This window comes from Rhinatrema bivittatum, chromosome 2 (genome assembly GCF_901001135.1).
Source record: "Rhinatrema bivittatum chromosome 2, aRhiBiv1.1, whole genome shotgun sequence".
In the NCBI taxonomy this organism is placed as follows: domain Eukaryota; kingdom Metazoa; phylum Chordata; class Amphibia; order Gymnophiona; family Rhinatrematidae; genus Rhinatrema; species Rhinatrema bivittatum.
In genome coordinates, this window is record NC_042616.1 from 266,866,935 (window position 1) to 266,890,400 (window position 23,466).

The 23,466-nt window shown below is 44.5% G+C and overlaps 1 protein-coding gene across 1 annotated transcript in view; it reads left to right on the forward strand.

Moving 5' to 3' along the window:
- Nucleotides 1-23,466, forward strand: part of EEPD1 (endonuclease/exonuclease/phosphatase family domain containing 1) — a 163,897-nt gene that overhangs the window by 75,155 nt on the left and 65,276 nt on the right. Inside the window, exon 2 of the mRNA XM_029589489.1 lies at nucleotides 14,299-14,350. Coding sequence (XP_029445349.1) covers nucleotides 14,299-14,350 — 52 coding nt within the window. The remainder of the gene's footprint in view (nucleotides 1-14,298; nucleotides 14,351-23,466) is intronic.

A 23,466-nucleotide genomic window follows, 5' to 3' on the forward strand; every position in this document is an offset into this window, starting at 1 on the left:
CAAAATGTTGCACGAGCCTGGCTGAGGAGAAAAAACAAGTACAAGGTTGTGGAAACTGTAAGCAGCAGGAACTCTGACACGAGGCTTGTCCCCTAAGGGCTGGGCTTCGCCGGGGGGGGGGGGGGGGAACAGCAGGTTCTGGGCCGCTTACACCTGAATCAGTGGGGGGGGGGGGAACAGCAGGTTCTGGGCCGCTTACACCTGAATCAGTGGGGGGGGGGGGGGGGAACAGCAGGTTCTGGGCCGCTTACACCTGAATCAGTGGGGGGGGGGGGGAACAGCAGGTTCTGGGCCGCTTACACCTGAATCAGTGGGGGGGGGGGGGAACAGCAGGTTCTGGGCCGCTTACACCTGAATCAGTGGGGGGGGGGGGAACAGCAGGTTCTGGGCCGCTTACACCTGAATCAGTGGGGGGGGGGGGAACAGCAGGTTCTGGGCCGCTTACACCTGAATCAGTGGGGGGGGGGGGGGGGGAACAGCAGGTTCTGGGCCGCTTACACCTGAATCAGTGGGGGGGGGGGGGGGGAACAGCAGGTTCTGGGCCCGCTTACACCTGAATCAGTGGGGGGGGGGGGGGAACAGCAGGTTCTGGGCCGCTTACACCTGAATCAGTGGGGGGGGGGGGGGGAACAGCAGGTTCTGGGCCGCTTACACCTGAATCAGTGGGGGGGGGGGGGGAACAGCAGGTTCTGGGCCGCTTACACCTGAATCAGTGGGGGGGGGGGGAACAGCAGGTTCTGGGCCGCTTACACCTGAATCAGTGGGGGGGGGGGGGAACAGCAGGTTCTGGGCCGCTTACACCTGAATCAGGGGGGGGGGGGGGGGGAACAGCAGGTTCTGGGCCGCTTACACCTGAATCAGTGGGGGGGGGGGGGGGGAACAGCAGGTTCTGGGCCGCTTACACCTGAATCAGTGGGGGGGGGGGGGGAACAGCAGGTTCTGGGCCGCTTACACCTGAATCAGTGGGGGGGGGGGGGGAACAGCAGGTTCTGGGCCGCTTACACCTGAATCAGTGGGGGGGGGGGGGGAACAGCAGGTTCTGGGCCGCTTACACCTGAATCAGTGGGGGGGGGGGGGGGGGGGGAACAGCAGGTTCTGGGCCGCTTACACCTGAATCAGTGGGGGGGGGGGAACAGCAGGTTCTGGGCCGCTTACACCTGAATCAGTGGGGGGGGGGGGGGGGAACAGCAGGTTCTGGGCCGCTTACACCTGAATCAGTGGGGGGGGGGGGGGAACAGCAGGTTCTGGGCCGCTTACACCTGAATCAGTGGGGGGGGGGGGAACAGCAGGTTCTGGGCCGCTTACACCTGAATCAGTGGGGGAGGCGGGGCAGCAGGGCAAGGGGAATTGGGGGGGGGGGGGGGAACGTCAGTTAGTGAAGATGAAGCCACTCACCAAATGAGGCCTGCAGATCTGTAGAGACTGTCACCTGCCAACCCCTGACGACCTCGCTGAGGAACGGGATGAAATTCCACCCGCTGCAGCCACCTCCGGTTTGTTTTTGGCTCTCTTCATTTTGCTAAATAACTAACTAAAAGACAGCGAAACCGCGCAAATGACAGTTGGAAAATCCCCAGCGCAGCAAAGCAAAAACCTGCCCTCTGCTTGCTGTTGAATTCCCAACTGCCGTTCTGAGCTCTGCTCCAGCCTATTGTTTAACTACTGACCAATAGCATAACAGCATTCAAATTGCTGATGCTGCTATTGGTTACCTAACTCCCCTTTTTTCCCCCACCCCCACCTGCCTTTGCTAATCCTATCCCTTACTCACAGCTGCTCAAGCCCATGTTATCTGCGTCGGGCCGGGACAAGCCCGGACCACCTTCCTATATATTAAATTCCAGTAACCTCTCTGGATTGTTTGCAGCCAGAGAATTACCGACCGGTTTCCCAACTGCCTCTTTTTTTATCTAAACGTCTCTTGACAAAGGGGTGGATTCTTTGCTGTTGCTATTGGATCTTGGTGCTGCATTTAACGCTGTGGATCACTCCATTTATTCTTTCTCCATTTGGCAGCTAAGAGAGTGCGGAGAGTGGCTTTAGATTGGTTTCAATCCTTCTAAACAGATCAGTTTGCCAGTTGGAAGGGGGGATGTGTTGAAATCATTATCCATTTGTCTATTGGGTTCCCCCAGAGAGTTTTAATTTCATCCCTGTTTAATGTTAATCGCTGCTGGGGGGGGCTTTAAGTAATTTCTGCTTTTGGGGTTCATTTTGAAATTTTTGCAGATGATGAACAGTTCTACATCCTCCTAGGGGGAAAAATCATGTTAGCCAGTTGGGAAGGGTAAATGAGTGTCTGCACTGAATCACCGCTAACAGGCTGGAACACCCAAAAAAAGACTGAGGTTTTGTGGGTACAAAATGAAGACGGCAGAGTGGATCCAGCCGCTGGTGGTGTGGCGCCGTGAGTTTATCTCTGTTAGAGATTGTGTAAGAAGTTCGGGGGGTGAGTTTGAATTTTGATCTCTCTTTTGGATCAGCAATTCTCAAGGGTAGGTAAGATGGGATTTTATTGACTGTGTCAGTTTAAGAACCTAAGAACTGCCATTGAGCCCAGTATCCTGTCTCCAGCAGTGGCTAATCCGGGTCACAAGTACCTGGCAGGTCCCATAAAGTAGATCTGATTCCTGTTACTCACTCCCAGGGATAGCAGTAGTTTTCTTTAGTCTACCTGGCAAATGTGTGGGGGACGTTTTCCCTCAACAGGAGTTTGCTAAGACAATTTATGTATTATGTCCCACCTGGATTATTGTAATTCTTCAGATCTGGGGTTGCCTATTCATAATATCAAAAGGCTGCAAAATATGTTTGTTTGTATTTGATGGATAGCCTTTCTTCAACAACAGTCAAGGCAATGTGCAATTAAACATTTAACAGGCATAAAATACAATCAATAGTTATACAATAAATCTATATAAATAAAATTGTTAAATAGTTTGGACAAAATCGCTAATCTCAGAAACCACTGAACCAATTGCTTTCAAATTTGGACACAACCTTCATTTCGCATACAGGAAGGTTCTTCTGTACTTACATTACAGATATGTCACACCTGTGACAGGTAAAATAGGTTTACAAATTTTTTTCCAGAAAACAGCGACATCTGCTGGACGTAAGCGCCATCTGTTAGTGTAGGGTGTGTTAGTGAACACTAACACACCCTACACTAATCATTTCGCCAGTCCAGGTCCACGTTTCACTTCCATTTTAACACATTTGCGCACTTTTTTCGCCGGAAGATAACTATTTCCTTTACAGATAAAATACACCCTCCACCCTCCTCACGCCCCCCATACACATGCCAAATTTATTTACTTCCCACAGCCTCCCAACACACACAAAACCACCCTCTTCACACCCCCCACACACATGCCAAATTTAGTTACTTCCCAGGCCCTCACAACACACACAAAACCTGACAGAAGTCCGGGAGGCTCCAGCGGGGGGCCAGGACTGGTCCGGGACACATCTCCTGCACTACGGCCATCAGCTGCCAGCAATCAACATGGCGCCGACGGCCCTTTCCCTTACTATGCCACTCGGGGACACCAATGGCGGCAGTAGCCCATGTGACATAGTAAGGGCGAGGGCCCCTCGGCGCCATTTTCAGGACTGGCAGCTGGCGGACCTTTGCGCTTACTATGTCAGAGGACCTACCGCTGCCATTGCTCCACCCCACTGACATAGTAAGGGCCAAGGGCCGTTGGGACCCATTTCAGTGCTCGCAGCCGACGGACCAACGCCAATACATCGCTCCCGGACCGCTCCTGAACGCCCGCTCCACCGACTGACATTTTTATCAGGTCTCGGGGGGGTCTGGAGGGTGGTAATGAATTTATTGCGAACATCTTGGGGAGGGGTCACGAGGGGGGGGGCAGGTTTCATTCATTCAGCAACTCTGGGGGAGCAGGGGGGTGGGCTACTGTTTTTCGCAGGGCTGGGGGAGGGGGGGCCAGGAGAGTGTGGGGTGGTTAGTTTAAGAGAACTTTTCTCATAGGGTTGTTTTTTGGGGGAAGGGGGAGGTTCACACACAAATACATACACTAAACTTGCACAATCTCGAACGCACCAAAATAGCCCTCCCCAGACCACAAAACAAATTTGGAAGTGCAAATTTGGTTAGGCACTCCCCTATTTGGCTACATAACGCGCACAGACGCCCAGGGACAGACCACATGTAGCACCAACAATTTTAATTTCCCAGGTCTTGGGAGGGAGCAGGAGGGTGGGGGGTTATTATTTGATTTAAAGGGTTGGGATTGGGGGGGTTCCCACAGAAATAGAAAGACAAAGGTTTTCTGATCTTGAAGGGTAGGCAGTAGGCGGGGGGAGGTGACAATGAGGGGAGGGAGAATGAGGGGGGAGGTGAGTGTCAGGGGAGGGAGAATGAGGGGGAGAGGTGAGTGTGAGGGGAGAGAGAATGAGGGGGGGAGGTGAGTGTCAGGGGAGGGAGAATGAGGGGAGAGAGTTGGAGTGGGGACAGGGGAGGGAAGGGGGGGGGGGTGAGTGACCAAGGGGGAGGAGGATGAGTGACTGAGGTAAATGAGCAAGGGGGAGGGAGGGTAAAGAACCTGACTCTGCCACTGCAATGCATGGCTGGGTACCGCTAGTAATATATAAAATGTTTGACATTGAAAATGTTTAAACCAGTAAAAGAAAAAATAAAATAAAAATTAGATGACAGGGTTATTGGGGACCTTGGTAACCTTGCACAGAGCATAAGATGGGACCAGTAGACTTGCTAAATAAATTGGAGTAAAAGGCTTTGAATGTGAGGCACCCAAAATTAAAGTGAATTCTAGGTGAGCCTGGCAGCCAGTGTGCTTACTGTAGAGGGAGTTTTACATGATCAAATTTTTTAGTTTCTCAAACATTAGCCTGGCTGCTATATTTTGAATGATGTGACATTTTGTATATCAGGTTCGATGACAGACTGCAGCACAAAGAGTTACAGTTGTCTAAATCAGTGATTCTCAACCTTCTTTCTATCAGGACACACCTGAGAGAGGACGCTCACATGTCACCCACTGAACACGTGACCGTCATGGGACTAAATATAAGCATATGCTCTGTATGCACAGGGGCCCCCCACTTCCTAACAAAGGATGCGGAGCCGAACTAAGACATTTCCCTGTACAACTCACCATACAAAAAAGATATTCTGCTTCTGGTGTCATCTCAATACACACAGTACACAGACAGACCTGCCTTCACCAAATACAGAATAAAAGACCACAAATTACAAATGTGGAAACGAAACCCGGAATGACCACTTTCGGCATGCAGTGCAAAACTGGAGACTAGAAACAAAAATATATTTCCTCCTATACTAAGCAAACTTCAAAGAGAGAAGAAATGCAGATTCTCAAAACTTTCATAGTATGACACTTGTACCCAGTCACTCCCCTCCATGCCCCATCACCCCTTACATCTCCCAACTACTCAATCATCCCTTCCCATGCTGATATCCCTGTCCAACAATTCCAACACCCCCCACCCCTGCATCCTCTTCCCCGTGCTCACACTCTCTCTGCCCTTCCCTCTTCCCTACCCAGAATACCTCTGACCACCTCTTTCCTACCCCTTCCTGCTCAGCAGCCCCCACACCTCCATCTCTCTTCCCTGCCAAACAGTCTCCACCCCTCCCTCTTCTTCCATTCCCTATCTTCCCATGCCTTCCTGCCTAGTACATTTCCCCCCTCCTCCTGGCTCCCAGCCAACTGAAAAGCCTTCAGTCCAACCTTCAGTCTCCCTCCCTCTTTATCAGCAGCAGATGAGGGCAAGAAGCATTGAGGAGAGGAAGATGAAGCAGCAGATCTACAGATCGTTCACCTTTCTCCCTTATGCTCCTGCTTTCACATCCAGGCCCCTATGTTATCTCGCCCTAGCTTGATGGTACCCCATTATAGAGTCCATCAAGCTAGGGTGAGAGAACATAGTAGAAATTTCATGTTTTTGAGACTTTCCTCACTCCAAATAACGTCAAATCTTCACCAAGGTGTACTGTGCTGTTCATACATCTCACTCTACATGCAAAACTGACCCCTAAACCACCACTAACACCTCACCTCAACCTATTAGGTGGCCTTCTTACTTAACTACTATGAGGGCCTTATAGATAGGCGAAGCGGTAAGTTACCGAACCACGCAGTAACTCAAACATTTCCATAAACACCCCCTTTTCCTTATTGCGGGCGTTATCAATGCGTTATTAACACTTTTTGATAAATGATGGGGTTAGATAGTGAGTGACACTATTTCAAAGTGCTAGCTTGTCTTTCATGGGTTTAGTCTGATGCCATTTCCTTTCTAACTTCCTGGATTGTTGCTTTAGGGTATAGAGAGGCCCGAGGGATAACAGGCACTGCCAAGAACGTTTTGTGTATGAAAAGAGAAGGCACAACTATATTGAAGACAACTTTTAAGCATATTATTCTGAAAAGAAATCTGTTCTTCCAAAGAAAGGTAATTTTAAAGTTTTCAGGGAAATTGATATTTGGAGACAAAGTATTAGTGTCAAGATTTTTGATTCTTCTGACAGGGACCTTAAATTTGAAAAGTTTAGAATGTGTGACCTTACAATTTAAAGAGAAATGTATCCTTGAGTGATGAGTCTGAGTGAATGAAATTGTTCTAATGGCCAACAGTAAAATATATCGGGGGTTGTAAAGGTGAGATCCGTGTGTGATGACCTTTATGGGTGGGAAAGTGGCTGGCTAGAGTGGATCTCGGAGAGCATATTACACCTGCCCTGCGAGGTCTGCATTGGCTACCTGTTGCCAAAGTAGAAATATGTGGCGAGTGAACTATCGAGATGCTGTTTCCTAAGATAAGCATTGCCTTTCATTTCTAATATTTGAACTTTGCCATTTGGACATGAACACTGTGTGAAATCATCATTTTTTTCACATTTTGGGTGTTATCTGTAATGGGAATTGGGCTATAATTAAACTTTAGCGGGCCTTTATGAATGGAAAGAAATTGAGGTCCACTGTTTTATGCATGCCCATTTTCTCCTATATGAATATTAGGTAGTTTTTTGTATTAGAATCTTCATCTCTCCATTATTATTTATTTTATCATTAACAGAAATTTGTCTAATGACTTTTTCAATCCATGCCCTCACAACCTTCTGTGCTATCAGCTCCACAGGGTAACTTTGTCGTTCACAGAGTTTTTCCTCTGTGCCTGAAAATGTTATCTCATTCAGCCTCGATCTAAGAGCGTGCTAGGCTTAGCGCACTGGATTACTTCAGCTTCAGCACACATTTTCATGCGCCAAAATTACCTCCTGTTGTAATAAGGATTTTAGCGCACAAATAGTGTTTATTTTTATAGCTCGTTTTTCCAAAGTTATGACTTAATGTTTTGTCTTGTTATCTACTTTATATGTGATTGCATGCATTTTATAGCAGGAATGAATTTCAGTGCCACTTGATTACTTCCTTCTGGGGAAAAATGCATGTTAATTGAAATCAGTAATGCAAATTATATGTAGGGGAAGCATTAGAGCAGTTGTTGATCAGTAGATAGAGCTGACATAGCTAGTTTATTTTAATGCTGTATAATGAATCCTTGCAAAGCCATGGCAGCTATGGGACTTTTCCATTAATACACAGGCAGCAACTGTGAAGGCTGATGTTCCAAAATGCTCACAATAGTGAAGGATAAAATGCACTAGGTACTGATAAAAAAAAAATTGTCATGAATGGACAGAAGAGATTGTATGACTGTGACAAAATTCTCCTTTGCTGGCTCAAAAAAGTTGGTGAAATTGAAATGTTCCTGGAAGGTACAGCACTAAAATAAATATTTTAAATTGTTCTGTACACCTCACTGACCAGTGACCCCCCCCCCCCTCCCCCCTTCGAACCAATCTGCAGGAAGATGTGGCTTCTTGACAGGTTTCACGGGGGCTTGGAGCGCAGCTGGGGAAGGACACTTCCTCCGCAATTGCCAAGATCCAGATCTTGGAAAGAATAATTTTACATTCATGTTCTCCATAGATTGGTGTATATATCGTCATAGTATCTTTAAAGAGCCATACGCATTTGGAGAGCATTTTTCAACTCTGCCAACTATTTGAGTTGCCAAAATGTGTGTCTTGTTGAGAGCTAGATGTTAGGTTGGCTCAGCTGAAGTTCTGCTTTAGAAAGTTCACAATTATGAATTATCAATCTCTGAAAAAGATTAAATAAAAAGTCACCTGGGAAAACAAAGTGGATGGGGTGGGGAGGGAGACAGACATTTATGGCTTTCAGATTTAGAAAACAAAAGTACTGTTTGCAGAGCAGAGCACATTTGCTAGAATTGCTGGCTTGCTCTTACGCCTCGTAGCCAGTTTCTACAGATGGGGTTACTGTAGGGCAAAGTAGCAGAGGAGAGTGAAAGATGATTAGTGTGACAAATGTGAACTTTAATAAAACTGACTTATGGTGCAATAATGCTTATAGTCAACTCAGCAATACTAGCAAAACATATTTAACTTTTTTCCACTGGATGCTGAAAAGTGAATTTGAATGCTTTTTTTTTTTTAATTTTTTTTTTTTTTTTAATTTAATTGATGAGACATTCATGACTAAAGATCTTGCAGTCTTGTGCAGTTTAGTTGCTCACATCAGTTGAAATATATTAGTAAAACAGAGCCCTGCTGCACTGACCCTCATGTGCATATTACCTTGACACATGTAAAGCAGGAATACAGCATGCACCACTAATAATCTGTCAGGGAAGGTGATTTAAAAATGGCAGGGGGGAAGGCATAATACAAGATGCATGCCTCATAATCCTACCGTGTGTGTGGATATGTGTATGTATGTATATGCATGTGTGTGTGTGTGTGTGTGTTTGTATGTATATGTATGTATATATATATGAAATCCATAAAATTGGACAAAATGGAAAGGAGAACAAGGAGTAGATTATAGTGCCAGTAAACAGGTTGAGATTTTAAAAAAACAAACTAGCATTGCTGCTGATAAAAACTCACAGTAGAGGACACGGAGCACTGGCAGTAGCACTTGGATATGCTGGATCAGCTGGCACTCCAGGCCAGTGGTTTCTCATACTGACTGTCATCTTCAGGTCATCAAAAATCATGAACGTAGCATGTGTGCCTTGATTTTGATCACTGCTAGTCCTTGTCCTTTTCCTTTTCAAATGGTTTGTGGCCCTAGTGTTTTATGTCCACCATCCCTCCTCCTTCCTCATATACAGGATTTTGTATTTATTTTAATTAAAGTGCAGTGTAATTGCTAAAGCCTTGACTGTTCCTTTTTTTTTTTTTTTTTTTTAGGGCGCCTTTCATATCTGTCCTCCGTTCTTTGGCATATCATCCACAGCCTGGCAGTTTTCCTTCTGACATTCCACAGTGTTAGCAATAAATCACTAAAAATGACTGGGCCTGTGTGGCGCCCCAGTGATCGCCTTCCTTTTCACCATCATGAGTTTCAGCTTCACCAACTTCTCATCCGGTTTAGCATTTTTGCTCCCATTCCTTCACTGGCCCCCCCTCTATGGAGCAGCAGCCAAGTCTTGACTTTCACATCTACGGTACTCCCCAGATCTACTAATCTGGTAGACTTATCAAAGGACATGAGCGGGTTTGTGTGGCACGATCTTCCCCTTCTCAAACCATGCTGCCTGGGCCCTTGTAAACTTGCTAGTTTGGAAGTATTCAGCCCCTTTGCTTGCCTGTCTGCTCTTCCTGCCTCCTTTTGTTTCTCCTGGTAACTTTGCCTGCCCGCCTCCTCTTCCTGTGCCTGTATTTTTTGATTTCTAGGAGTTTTGCTGTCACGTTTTCTGCTGCCACTTTGATAAGCCATCGTGGTCTCTGCACACTCCTGGCACTAAGGTACTCAAACAACATTCATAGATTCTTGAGAGATGGTATAGCAAGCATGATTTTGAGGTCCTGTTTGGGCAGAGGCTACACAAATTACAAAATATTTATTGTTACTGTCAGCATTATTCTAAAAATATAAGAATTTTGGTGGCAGGGCTCGTGAAGGCGACTCAGATATTCAAGAGTTCATTATGAGCCCTAAAGACCCTTCAGTGAATTCAGCAGCACCTTGGGAGCCAAAAATGATTGGAGGTGCTAAACTCAACAGAACCGAACCGCTCCTGAGACAAAGTGAAGGAGCTTACTCAATAGTGGGGGTGCTGAAGCACCCACTGAACCCACAGAGCCATGCAACGGTACATGGTTTTATGTCCTTGGCCCACAGCGTGCATCTTGCTCTCCTATAGCCTCCTCTCCCCACCCAGCCAGTTGACTTAGGAAGAGTCTGCTCAGAGTATGCAATATACCAAACTTTTTAATTAAAAGCAAACTGTTTTTGCCACAGGGTAATTAATTTATTATGCAAACAGTTCATGTTATGACTATGACTCAGTATGGCTGGATGGCACAGGAGAGGCCAAGAAAAGAAAAGTAAATCACAGGGAATTGCAGTCTTTTCTGTTAACCATAGATGGGCTTTTGTGCTGCGTGACGGAAAGCAGGAGGAGCGTTCGATTCCATTCCTGACTCTGCAGTCCAGAGTCACCACAGAAGCAGCAGCAACAAAACAACAAAGTATAAAGAGGGAAATTTGGGAGTTAAACCCAAATTCTTTCTTTTGTTAATGATTTTGATTTCTTACCTGATGACATATTATAATAATTTTCACAAGCTTTTCCTGTGAAGTCACTTCCAGCATTATGGCTCTAATGCATTGCACCGGTCAAATATGGATACAGCACAGACAGCCGACGGATGGACCCAGGGAAGGACACTTTAAATAGGGAGCCGGGCTGTGATAAAGGCACCCCCTATATACACAGGGGTGAAGCGAGCAATATTGCTGAGTAATGTTCACATCAAGGTTGAAATTCAAAAGCATTTGTGCAGGTAACTTTGGAATTACCTGCACAACAGCTTTGAATCACCCCTACCAACTGCATAAATTTTGTCATTTAGAAAAGTGACGACCACGGAGGCATTTGAGGGCGGGACTAAACTTTAGCCAGCGAGCTGATGTATTTTGAATGCTTTCCAATTAAAGTTACGTGCGCAGTTCTGATTGGAAAATAGCAGTCTTCTCTTTACCTGACTATAGTTCCACATGTAACTTTATCCAGTTATAATCAGTAAGAGATTTTTTTTTTTTTTGCACCTGAGTCCACTGAACATCCATGAAAAACACTTGTGAAACTTTCTTTCCCTGGATAAACTTGCTGCTTATCAGCTTGTTGAGTTATTGACTTCTTTTATTGCCTGACCTTCTCAGTTACTGTTGACATTTATCCATTGTGTGTATATACTTTAAAGTCTGTAAGGACAAGTAAGAGAGAGGACTCAGTATTAAGACCAAAAGAGAGAAGAATTGGGGAGAATGTAGCTAGAACTTCTGCTCTTTTGGTAGCAGCTGGATGTCAGAGCAGGACCAATAATTAGAAGGCCTTAGAAACAGAAGTGACTGGCTGGTCACTATTCTGTACTAGGCTAGCAGCAGGTTCCAGTCGTTAATCGAAGGCACTCGCACTAAGCCAAATGTGCTCAACTCTCAGTCCGGAAAGGATATCAAACAGGTCTGGGTTTCAAGCAGGCCCTGCGTTAGACATTCCTAGGGCCCAAGATAGAAACTTGGGGAGGGAGTCCTTTCCCAATGTGTGTTGGGGGTTTTTTTGGCCTCCTTGAAGGAAAGAAACCACATTAGTGGCATTGCAAGTTAAGGATCCACGTATATGTATAACCTAGTTCTGTGGCGATTTGGATGGTGGATCCCTGTACGCATGTTGCTACGGTTTTTTGTGTGGCTTGCTGTTTCTGCAAGGAACAGCAGCTCCCTATCTTTAATTCAGAGTAGTTAATAGTTTGCTTCTGAAGACACGTTTGAAGGTTATTTATGGGCTATAAAAATCAAATTAAATGCCCCATTCTATAGGTTGCAGGCTCTGCAGTCCCACTGAGCTCCACCCACGCTCCTAAAAAGTTGGGGGTTTTTGTGGCAGTCTGTTAGAGGTAGGCAGGATTTGAAGCAGAGTTTCTGGGCTGCCACTTCCCATGGCTTCTGAGTGATTTTAAAGAGAATAGAGTTTTGTCCCAGTGTCACTGAGGAGAGAGAACTTAATGGATTAAGTTCTGTGATGCAGGAATGACACAGCTTGTGGGGATGTGAAGTAGGTAAATGGGCACGAGATAAAGGGGAATGCAAGGATATGGTGGGGAATGAGCGTGAAAGGGAAGAATGGCAAATTAGAAGGAAAGACCTGATTAAAGGGGCAGGGGAATGAGTGGTGACCAGAGAGGAAAAGATTAATGCATGGATGGGGGTGTGACTGATCTTTAACTTGTACCATCAGAGCCTCCATTCTCCTTATTTGCTAAGCAGCAGTAACTAAACTAGTGAGGAAATCAATTACTAAAACTGCTATATAATCATCATAGTGAACAGAGGAAATAGCTGAAAAAGTCCTCTTATCAACCATATTTCTCTAGCTGTATATATAAAAGTTAAATATATAGATAAACAAGTTTGAAAAGAGGACTGTTTCAGTTACTTCCTGTGTGCTATGATAAAATAACAAGCGAGAAATTTAAATTGAGTTGGAATAATGTTAGCCTCCCATCAAAAGTGTCACTGACACTATTTGAGATTCCAACTGGGGTTTAACTCTTCTGGGATGAAGGGCGTGTACAGTGGTCAGCAGTCAATGGACTGTCGCCCAATAGCTGGGTGCAACGTGAGGGAATGACAGAAGGAGCCATGAAGATTTGAAGTGCACAAGGATTGACTCCCGTTCTGAACTTACATTGTGTACGTGCGAGGTGTTCTGTTAGCATCAGCAGTACGGTATCAAATGCTGCCGCCTGTACACGGAAGGTGAACAATTGTAAAATGTTTTTCAGAGTTGTGCAACATGGGCCAACTTCACAATTAAAGGAGTAATCCAAGTCCTGACTAACACGATGCTGTGTCTTCTGGACCAGTGGTCCCCAACCCTGTCCTGGGGGCCCACCAGCCAGTCGGCACTGCCTCCATAACATGCAAATTTTCTCTCATGCATATTTATTGTGGATATCTTGAAAACCCCCAACTGGCTGGTGGGCCCCCAGGATAGGGTTGGGGACCACTGTTCTGGACAGTCCATTTTTTCCCCCCCAAACATTTAAATGCCATAGAAGCTGGCAGCTCTGTGGGTTGCTGGTTTTCTGATGCCGTTCATTTAGCAGTGAGCTTAATTGGTTGTATACAAACGTCACAGCAGCAAGTTATTGCTCTCACTGTCCATTGTGGCCTCCGAGCACCAGAATGAGAGGATGTGATAGCCTGGGGTGTCGTTGGCTTCAGAAAATCACCTGGTCTCTGGCTAGAGTGTTCGTGGAGTGTGGGGGTTTTTTTTGTTTTGTTTTTGTTTTGTTTTTTTTCAGTTTTGGGTTGGATGGTGGGTTCTTGATCTTTTTTTGTTTCTTGTATTATTGTGCTTTGATTAGTGGTGAGCGTGTTTAGGGGCTGAGATTTATTTTAGATATATATTTTTGACTTTTAAATATGTTGATATTTTTACTTAGTGTGTGTGTTTCATTGTTAAATGTTATGATCTGCTTTGTATTGGCTGTAACCGAAAAAGGCAGAAGGTAAATATTAATGGTTTTGAAGAATATGCTTTAACGTTTTAATAATTTTCTAAAAACTCTGAACTGCAGGCCATGTTGTCCTGTAAACATTGCTTTAATCTGCACAAATCCAGGATTTGCTCTCTCTGAATATTAAAATGATGTCCAAAGCCTTCGCAGCAAGCATCCTAAATTGGAAATGTAGGCATTTCTGGTAAAGCATGAGAGGGCAGATGTATCAGAAATGCACCATTGCACATGGGTAGTTAGAGAAGCACAGAATAAGATGACATTTTGAAAATCTGATTCTCTCTCAAAGCATGATCCCTTAGATTAATTTCTCACACTCTGTTGGTACCCAAATATGTAAATGCAGGAGTGGGTCAAATATCCGAGGTACAGTCGCGGATGCTAAACCACAAGGTTTGCAATTAAATAATCTTTATGCCCTGCCTTTCGACAAGCAATGAAAGACTACTGTTTTTAAGCGAGCATGAATCATTTCACGGTATTTTGGGAAAACCATAAAAAGGTCAAATCGAGAACAGATCACTCATTGATAGGATGCAAACTTTGTACCAGGTTTAAACTTTAAAAAAAAAGAAAAATGAAATGTTAACACTAAGATGTTTATTTGTATTATCTTATTTGTCATGAAATCATTTATTTCCTGTTTGTGTTTTCCCCTACAGTATCAAGCTGTTAGCTGTGCAGGAGCTGATGGACAGAGATGCACTAGAAAAGGTATGACCCATCCCTCTTAACACTTTGTGCAATAATAGATAGTTTGTGCTGAACAGCCAGCCGTGTTCAGGGACCAATCCAGGCAAAACTACCAGCCCTAGGAATGTGCTTTTGCAGGGGGGTTGAAATTGTCTGATGGGGGGTGTGAACATGTGTAAAAATAATCATCATCATTATTCCTGGCACTAAGACCTTTCACTGGTTTGGGCCCTGAATGTTCTCTGTATTTGCAAACCTAATCCCCTAAGTCTGAACCAAAACCATCTAGAAATCCATTTCATTAAAAACTGTATTCGAGGAGGCTTCCCCCCCCCCCCCCCCCACTACCAATTGCAGAAAGGCAGTTTCCCAAAATGTTACATGCAGTGGCGAAATATATTTATTTAAAGAAACAAACAAAACCAAACCTGGCAAGCTGATCAAGAAGCTAGCAAGACCGAAATGGTGTTCCATAATTAGGCATTTATTTGCATGAATCAAATAATTAGGCACCTAACCAATTAATTTATTGTTATATTTCCATTTTCATGCTTGGGCTGTATCATCTTTCTTTGGCTATTGTAGACTTTTAAAATATCCAAAAACTAAAGACTACAAAGCCTTGCCTTAGCACTTGGGGGCCACTGCACGGTCATCTTAGGTCGACACTGGGCTGTTGGTCTGCCTTGCTTCAGATTTGCAGACACACACAGGTAAATTTTATTAAATGCTTCAGCGGGCACTAAGGATGCGGTTGCGAGATGCAGGATTTGTAGACCTACTGTGTAACCTTGGTAAAGTGCCAGCGATACAGCCCATTGAAACATTTCAACTACTGTAGTGATGTTCTTTAAGTCGTATTAACTTCTGGTATATTCTTGCAAAACCCTGAGTCTCCGCACACCTACCTGCAGGTTAAAAGCTGATTAAAAGGCAGGAAACAGAGAGTAGGATTAAATGGTCAATTTTCACAGTGGAAAAGGGTAAATAGTGGAGTGCCTCAGGGATCTGTACTTGGACCAGTGTTCTTTAATAAATTTACAAATGATCTGGAAAGTGGAACCGTGAGTGAGGTGATCAAATTTGCGGATGACACAAAATTATTCAGAGTAGTTAAATCACAAGCGGATTGTGATACATTTCAGGATGATCTTGTGAGACTGGAAGATTGGGCATCCAAATGGCAGATGAAATTTAATGTGGACAAGTGCAAGGTGATGCATATAGGGAAAAATAACCCTTGCTGTAGTTACACAATGTTAGGTTCCGTATTAGGAGCTACCACCCAAGAAAGAGATCTAGCATCTTAGTAGATGATACATTGAAATCGTCAGCTCAGTGTGCTGTGACTGTCAAAAAAGCAAACAATGTTGGGAATTATTAGGAAGGGAATGGTAAATTAAATGATGGATGTCATAATGCCTCTGTATCGCTCCATGGTGAGACCACATCTTGAATACAATGTGTAGTTCTGGTTGCCACATCTCAAAAAAGATATATTTGCACTGGAGAACGTAGTAAAAAAACTAATTCTACAAACTCCATATGCTAAAACATCTTCGTCCTTTACTATACCCTAAAGACGTTCGTACTGTACTCCAATCTTTGGTTTTAACCGGTCTAGACTTTTGCAGTTCACCTTAACTTGGTCTTTCTTACACTGCACTTCGTCCTTTGCAATTAATCCAAAATACGTATTCTAACCGGCTCCTCTTGGAGAGATCATATAACACCAATATTGCAATGTTTGCACTGGCTTCCTGTCAGTTTCCGAATTCAGTTCAAAGTTCTTTCCATAATAACTGTTGTTCTTCTGTCTGGTTATGCAGAACTTTATGTATATAAAAACCAAATAGGTGTCTATGATCCCTTGACAAAAATCGGTTTGAAGTCCCAACTATTTGTCTAGCAAGACTTGATATAACCAGGAGACCTGCCTTCTCAGGCGCTGGCCCCCTTCTTTTGAAGTCAGTTCCAGATTCCCTAAGACAAATAACAAATCACAAAGAATTTAAGAAACATTTAAAAACTTATGTTTTCTATAGCATTTGGTTCTGCCTCCACTTCATGATTCCAAATTCAGTTTTGGCACATTGTAGCTATGAAGAATTTATTTATAGGCATTGTTTATATTTTGTTTTTATGTTTGATTTACTTGTTTTGATGAGATTTGTATTATGTTTTTATTATGTGTATGCTAACTTGTAAACCATTTTGATTAACTTTGGTTGTAAAAGTGTTATATAAACAATTTTAAATAAATAAGTGTAGAGAAGGGCGACCAAAATAAGTGGCATGGAAAGGTTGCCCTATGAAGAAAGGCTAAGGAAGTTAGGGCTGTTAGTTTGGAGAAGACGACTGAGGGGGGATATGGTAGAGGTCTACAAAATCATGAAGGGACTTGAACAAGTTAATGTAAATTGGTTATTTGCTCTCTCAGATAATAGAAGGACTAGGGGCACTCCATGAAGTTAGCAAGTAGCTCATTTGAAACAAATCGAAGAAAATTATTTTTCACTTAGTGCATAGTTAAGCTCTGGAATTCATTGCCAGAGGATGTGGTTAGTGTAACTTGGTTTAAAAAAAGGATTGGATAAGTTCCTGGAGGAAAAATCCCTAAACTGCTATTAATTAATAAACAATAGTAGCTTGAGATTTATTTAATGTTTGGGTACTTGCCAGGTACTTGTGACTTGCATTGGCCACTGTTGGAAACAGGATGCTGGACTTGATGGACCCCTGGTCTGACCCAGTATGGCAAGTCTTATGTTCTTATGTTCATAACATCCTCACACCACTTGGAAAGCTCAGCGCTGGACTGTAAAGATTGCAGCAACTCCAGAATGCTCAAGTGAACACTGACTGTAAGGAGCAGTTAAAATATTTAGAACTTAGATGCCAGCTAAGAACCAGGGAAATTAGTTTGTTTGGGCTACTTTGCCCTTAAATTTTGTTGTCCTATATATATAATATATATATTTTTTTTAACCTTGCTTTCTTTTTTCTTTTTCTTTTTTTACTTTTGGCTTTTCTTTGCTCTACTCTTCCCTCTCTGGGCACTGTGATCATGGGGTCATTTAGTTCACATATGTCATTAAACAGTCATCAAATGGTAGTGATTTGTAGCTCCTGCCCGACTGCTTTGTCTTTTGAACTAGCAGCCTCAGTGCAAAAAGGTGTTCTCGAGCCTGAATTGATCCATATCTGATGGGTTTTGTGACCTGGAGAAATAACTGCTGCAGATTTAATAGAGACCATAGAACACTCTTGTCATATCGGAGTTAATATCGATTTTGTAATTGGTGAAAGGGGACAATTTAAAATATGAGGAGAGAGACATGGGGCACATGACAAATACAAAATCTCATCATCATACACTTGGCACACTTTGTGTTTCCTGTATTAGTGGAACATAAGGGTGCTTGGGCAATGTACCATATGGTAGATTCTAATACTGGCAAGCACAATATATTTTGCAGGGAAAAAATGCATTTGTTCAATCCTAGCTTGTAATGTGAGAAGCAGAATTTTCCTTTATTGGAAATTGGTTTCAAGAAAACCTTCGGAACAAAAGACAGGGAGGACTGGGGAAGCCAGGGGGGTATTGCTGATATGTAGGATAGGACTTTGCAGCGCCTAAAAGATCTTACATAGAGCTTTTGCAGATGTTACACGGTTGAATTTCACAACTGGACTTGGGCAAATCTCAAATCTTTGCCTTTTGCAAAATGCCATATTGAACGGTGCTTGTCAGAGGACACCTCTGCACCCCTTGAATCATCCATCAACCATTGGCTGCTTATTTTTCAGGAAGCTATTCACAAAATCTTAACATCAGAAATAGTAACTTAAAAAAAAAAATCATGCCAAACTGAACCATCCACAGAAAGGGATGGGCCATGGCCCGACCAACTTTGGGCAGGATTACAGCAACTGTGGTTGGAAGGCCCTGGAATATCCACCCCACTCTGGGATTTGGGGTCAGTGCTGGCTTATCATGAGGTAAGACAATGACACAAACATTCCCTGGCCTATGATGTACTGCAGGCATAAATAAAGAGGGGACCTCAGTGAAGGCTGCAAACACTCCCGGTTGAGGCCCATCCAATCCATGTTGGCTGCCACAGTACTTCCTCTTTATGGACAAACACAGTGAGCACTTGAGACACAACTTGTACTTACAGGACTAACCAGAGCTTCAAGACTTTTTCACGTCACATAACAACGGTTTGCCCAGGGAGAAGAGCCCACTGGTCTTCCTCCAGGAGGCCCACGTCATCCCTTGGCCTCCTTAACCATCTAAATGCCAGGAACACCCAGGATACCTTTAGGATCCCCGAGGATCAATCCAGATTCTCAAGGGCGGGGCCATTATCTCTGAGCCCGCCTCTGTGTAAGCCGTTCCGTATCTCTGTGCACACAAGGCACCAGCCTCTGAGCGACCCGACCCCCAATTCCAGGCCGGCCAGAGCACAGTTTTCCCTGGCTGGCAGTGGGAAGAAGCAGTTTGCATCAGTGCAGGGAGCAAGTGTTCACAGCTCCTCCTGCAAATTAGGAAATCAGGAGTGGGAACCGTGGCGGTTAAGTTTGGTTAGGGCCCCCTCCCCCAACCAAAAAGGTGGTTCCGCTGCCCCTAGAGCCATCTGAATATTGCATAATTTCTGCCTGCTTTAATATGCCAAGATTCACTCCCCAGGAAAACTGCAGCTACTGTTTAGTTCCCTTTGCCCTGTGTAGCTATATTACATTTATTCATACAGTTATTTCAGATGTCAGGCACTGTAAGGTTATAGGTGGTGATGTATTTTGTGATCGCTATATTTCATTGCATTCTATTGAATGAATCGGCAGCTTTACATCTGGTAATGATAAACTGCAGAAGAGCCATAAAAAGTAGACCCTGCATGCAGTGTGCAATTGATATCCTCATGTCGTCATTGTAAAGACTCTTCTTGAATGTACTTGACTGCAAACGGGCAATGTGACTTGTATGCTGCGCCCATTCACAAGCCCCGCGCTGTGCTGTTTGGTTGCTAATTACGGTTTGCAATACACATCACTGCCAGTGAGTACAGAATACATGGAACAGTATCAGCAAGATGTACTTCGTGGTAGCTGCACTGGTAAACTAATGCTTCGTTTGCATTGGGACCCCCGTGATTTTGTGTTAAATGCCTGTATTCAAGTGGGCTTATTCAGCAGGTGGTTATGTTCTTTATTATATAACATGAGAGATGATTTTTCCCTATAGGAAACTAGGCAAGAAATGGAGTCAGCTGGTAAGACTACAGGCATTAACGAAACAGCAAGGCAACTTTAAACATGATCAGTGTCGACCAATGGCAGGACAGCTTTAAACATGCTCGTTGACATCACAATGTGCTGTGGCCTCCCTTAGATTTTGACTGAATTAGTCCATTTCCCTAAAGGAAATAAAAAGAAACTGGATTCTGAGTGTCAGGGCATCAAACACACATGAAACCTGTGAGGTGGTAAGGGGGCGTCATTGGGTGCTTTATTTGTGGTACAGATTTAAATGAAACTGAATGACTAGCTCAAAAGATTGAGGGAGCGAGGGGACAGATGGTCTTATCAGACCAGTAGGAAACTAGGTTAAAAACACTTAGGAAAAAATAGGAAAATGTAAATTCTGAAAGGAAAGGGTCTGTCTGGATGAGTCCCTGGGGCAGCACAAATGCTTAATCCCATTGTAACCTGGACATCTTTTCAGGTTACCAGTAAGCCCTGGGAAAGAGTGTTAGTGCAGTTAGAGAGAGAATTCGTGTTCAGCCCCTACTCTTGAGGGTGCTGAGTTAGCCGTCCCATTCAGAAGTTTTATAGCAGAACTCCGCAAAGGGCTCTGGGGGCAGTCTAAGTCAGAAGTTTGAGAGGAAGGTTTGGATATTTTCCTGAGTTACATTTTGGGCCTACCTGGAGCCTTGGAAGCCATCCAAGATTCCCCAGTGCTCGTCAGGACTCCACGACTGTTCTGTCCACCTGAGGTGCAGAGTGGTTGTCCAAGGACTAATTTGGATTTTTGGACATTTTGCTTGATAAGACAACTTGCTCAACACCTCAGCCTTTCCAGTACACAAGGACTGGGGAACCCTGTGCTCCAGACACCCAGGGATAGGGAAGGCCTGCTGTTCAAGTGGCAGTGACCTGTTGCAAGGTATCTCCAGTATTATTTGCTTTTGGGAACTGAAGAAGTTAATTTCCAAGACCTGGGAGAAAGGGTTTTTCTTCCCCTCTTCCCACCCATCAGTGGACCTGTGAGACCTGCAGTCCCATACAGGACTCCTTCCATTGAGATCAAGGACATCTAACTGTGAGGAAGAAAGTATCTGTAATCGGAGGACACCGAATCGGAGTCTTCACAACCCCTGGGGAAAGAAGGATTCACTTTGTGCAGAGACAGATTTTTGCCAATCTGGGAAGGGTTTCCCGCCCACTAAAGGAGCTCTAACCAAAGGGGACCACTGTTCGGCCTAAGCCAGGAGGGTGATTTCTGGCTGTTCTAAAAGACTCTTGCACAGATAGAGGACATAGAATTGTAATTAAAGAGAGAGAGAGAGAGAACTGTGGTGCCAGACATTCATATTTATTGTGCCATCAATTCATCCTGGTCTTCTGTAAAATGATTATTTTGGACCCTAACCCATTGGTCCCTGCATCTTCTTTGGGGCACACAGTGTACACAAATTCACCTCACCCAGGGAAATTCAAGGAAGGAAGTCAGCCACCCCGCACTGGGACCTGAGAGGACCCCCTTTCTTTCCCCAGTCAAAACGATCCACACCTTGGGAGTTAAGGAAAGAAGAAGAGTTAGTCAGGGTCCCTACACCAAACAGACAAAAAAACTTTATAGGCCCACCTGTGCTGGGTACGCACACCGGGGTGGGGTTATACCAGCTTGCTCTAAAAAGCAGCGGCATAGAAGAGGACACAGTGATGTACGTCTCAGCCGTTCATGAGAGATGCTAAAGCTGTGAGAGCTCCTTTGCATGTGTGCTAACCCCAGACGTGGCAATGTGTGCTGCACATCATCTATGCTTTTGACCTGTGCCACTTCTGTCTGCCCTCGAGTTGGCGAGAGGCTGGTGTCTAGATTCCAGACTGGTAGTCTGAGAAGGATGCACTCTGCTCATGAAGTTTGCCAGGCTCAGATTATTTACTATAATTTGGCGCGTGTACATGCCAAATTATAAAATGTACACGTGCCAAATTATAGTAGATAATTTGAGTCTGGCAAACTAAGGAGCATGCAGCGTTATTAGTCTTCACCTGCATAAAATGTTACAGTTCTGCTTCAAAAATTGGAAATGATATATGTCGCGCTCTCAAACTGAGCTGAGTTAAACAAAATCGATTTACTAGGGAGAATTAGCATCACCGAAGATTAATAACAAGCCTAAAACAGATTGCTTAGAGATCAAATAACACATTAAATGAGGTGAAATTCTAGCATACCTTTTGTTCTTGATTTTACTTTTCATTTATCACAAATGGTTAGCAATTTTTGGGAATAGAGATTTGCCAGGTACATCAGATACACATTTTATGCCTGGCAAGGTGCGTAAAATATCAGCTGTTATGAAAAATGTCCTCTTCCCTTTGCTCTACCCTTGGAGGAAGGGAGGAAGTGGCCTTTCTAATGGTGAAAGGAAAATTAGGGCAGGCAGACTCCCATGGTTCATGAACTACAATGGCACAACAGTTAAGCTTTGCCTACTGTAAGAAACCTTGCTTATATGTTCAAGCACGCAGAGAAGCTACATCATGGCACCTTTGTTCTAACACATGCTTGAAATTTAGGGGATTTGTTATGGCTTATACTCTAAGCAGGTACCTGAGGCAGTGGGAGATGAAGTGACTTGTCCAAGGTGTATCAGTGAGGGTGGAGGGATTTGAACCTTGGTTCTCATCCTGTTGCTCTATCTGCTAGGTCATGCCTCCTTATCTTCTCTAGATTGCTCTCCCCAGCCCGGCCTTCGTGTTTTTGCCTCCTCAAGTACCATTCCCTCTAGCCCCTGCTTCCCCATGTAACAGTCCTAGATTTCCCGAGGGCTGACTTTAAGAAAATGACCTCGTATATTAAGGAAGCCATGTCAGGAGTAATGAATCTAAGATAAAGAGGAACTATGGACAGCAGTTAAAAGTCATTGTGCCAGGCATGTTAAGAAGGGGAGGAGCATGAAAAGACCACTATGGTTCACCAAAGGAGAGGAGGAGAGAAGAAGGAAGAGCAAAAAAAAAAAGCAGAGTTGCTTACCTGTAACAGGGGTTCTTCTAGGACAGCAGGATGTTAGTCCTCACATGTGGGTGACATCATCGGATGGAGCCCAGCACGTCCACGCGAGGTCCCCCTTCAGCAAAATACGAGCAAAAAAAAAATAAAACAACAAAACGAAGGTGAACCCAACATCATGGGGAGGCGGATGGGATACATCCTGCTGTCCTAGGAGAACATCTGTTACAGGTAAGCAACTCTGCTTTCTCCTAGAACAAGCAGGATATTAGTCCTCACATATGAGTGATTACAGAGCTCCAGACTGCTTCCTGGGAACAGAGAGAGCCACAGTAGCCGAACAAGGTGCCAACGGGCACAACACAACTGTGGCGTTGTGGGAAGCAGGGGCAGTCTGGCCCCACAGAGAGCAAAATAAAAATAGTTGGGTTCAGGACTGGAATAGGTTGCGGGGGACAGACTGGTCAAAAGCGCTGTCCTGACGACTATCCCTGTCGAGACAGTAATGAGCCACAAAGGTGTGGAGTGAACTCCAGGTCACAGCTGTGCAGATTTCGGCGATAGGGAACGCAGGTGGGCCACTGACGCCGCAATAGCCCACACAGAATGAGCCTTCACCCTGCCAGCCAGCTGGAAGCCTGCCTGCTCGTAGCAGAAGGCAATGCAATCCACTAGCCAGTTGGAAAGGGTTTGCTTTCCCACTGATGTCCCCAACCTGTTGGTGTCAAAGGACACAAAGAGCTGGGTGGACTGTCTTGCCTTGCTGTACGATCCAAGTAGAAAATGAGCGCCCGTTTGCAGTCCAGGGTGTGAAGAGCACGGTCCCCCAGGTGGGAATGAGGCTGCAGGAAGAATGTAGGAAGGATAATTGACTGGTTGATGTGGAACA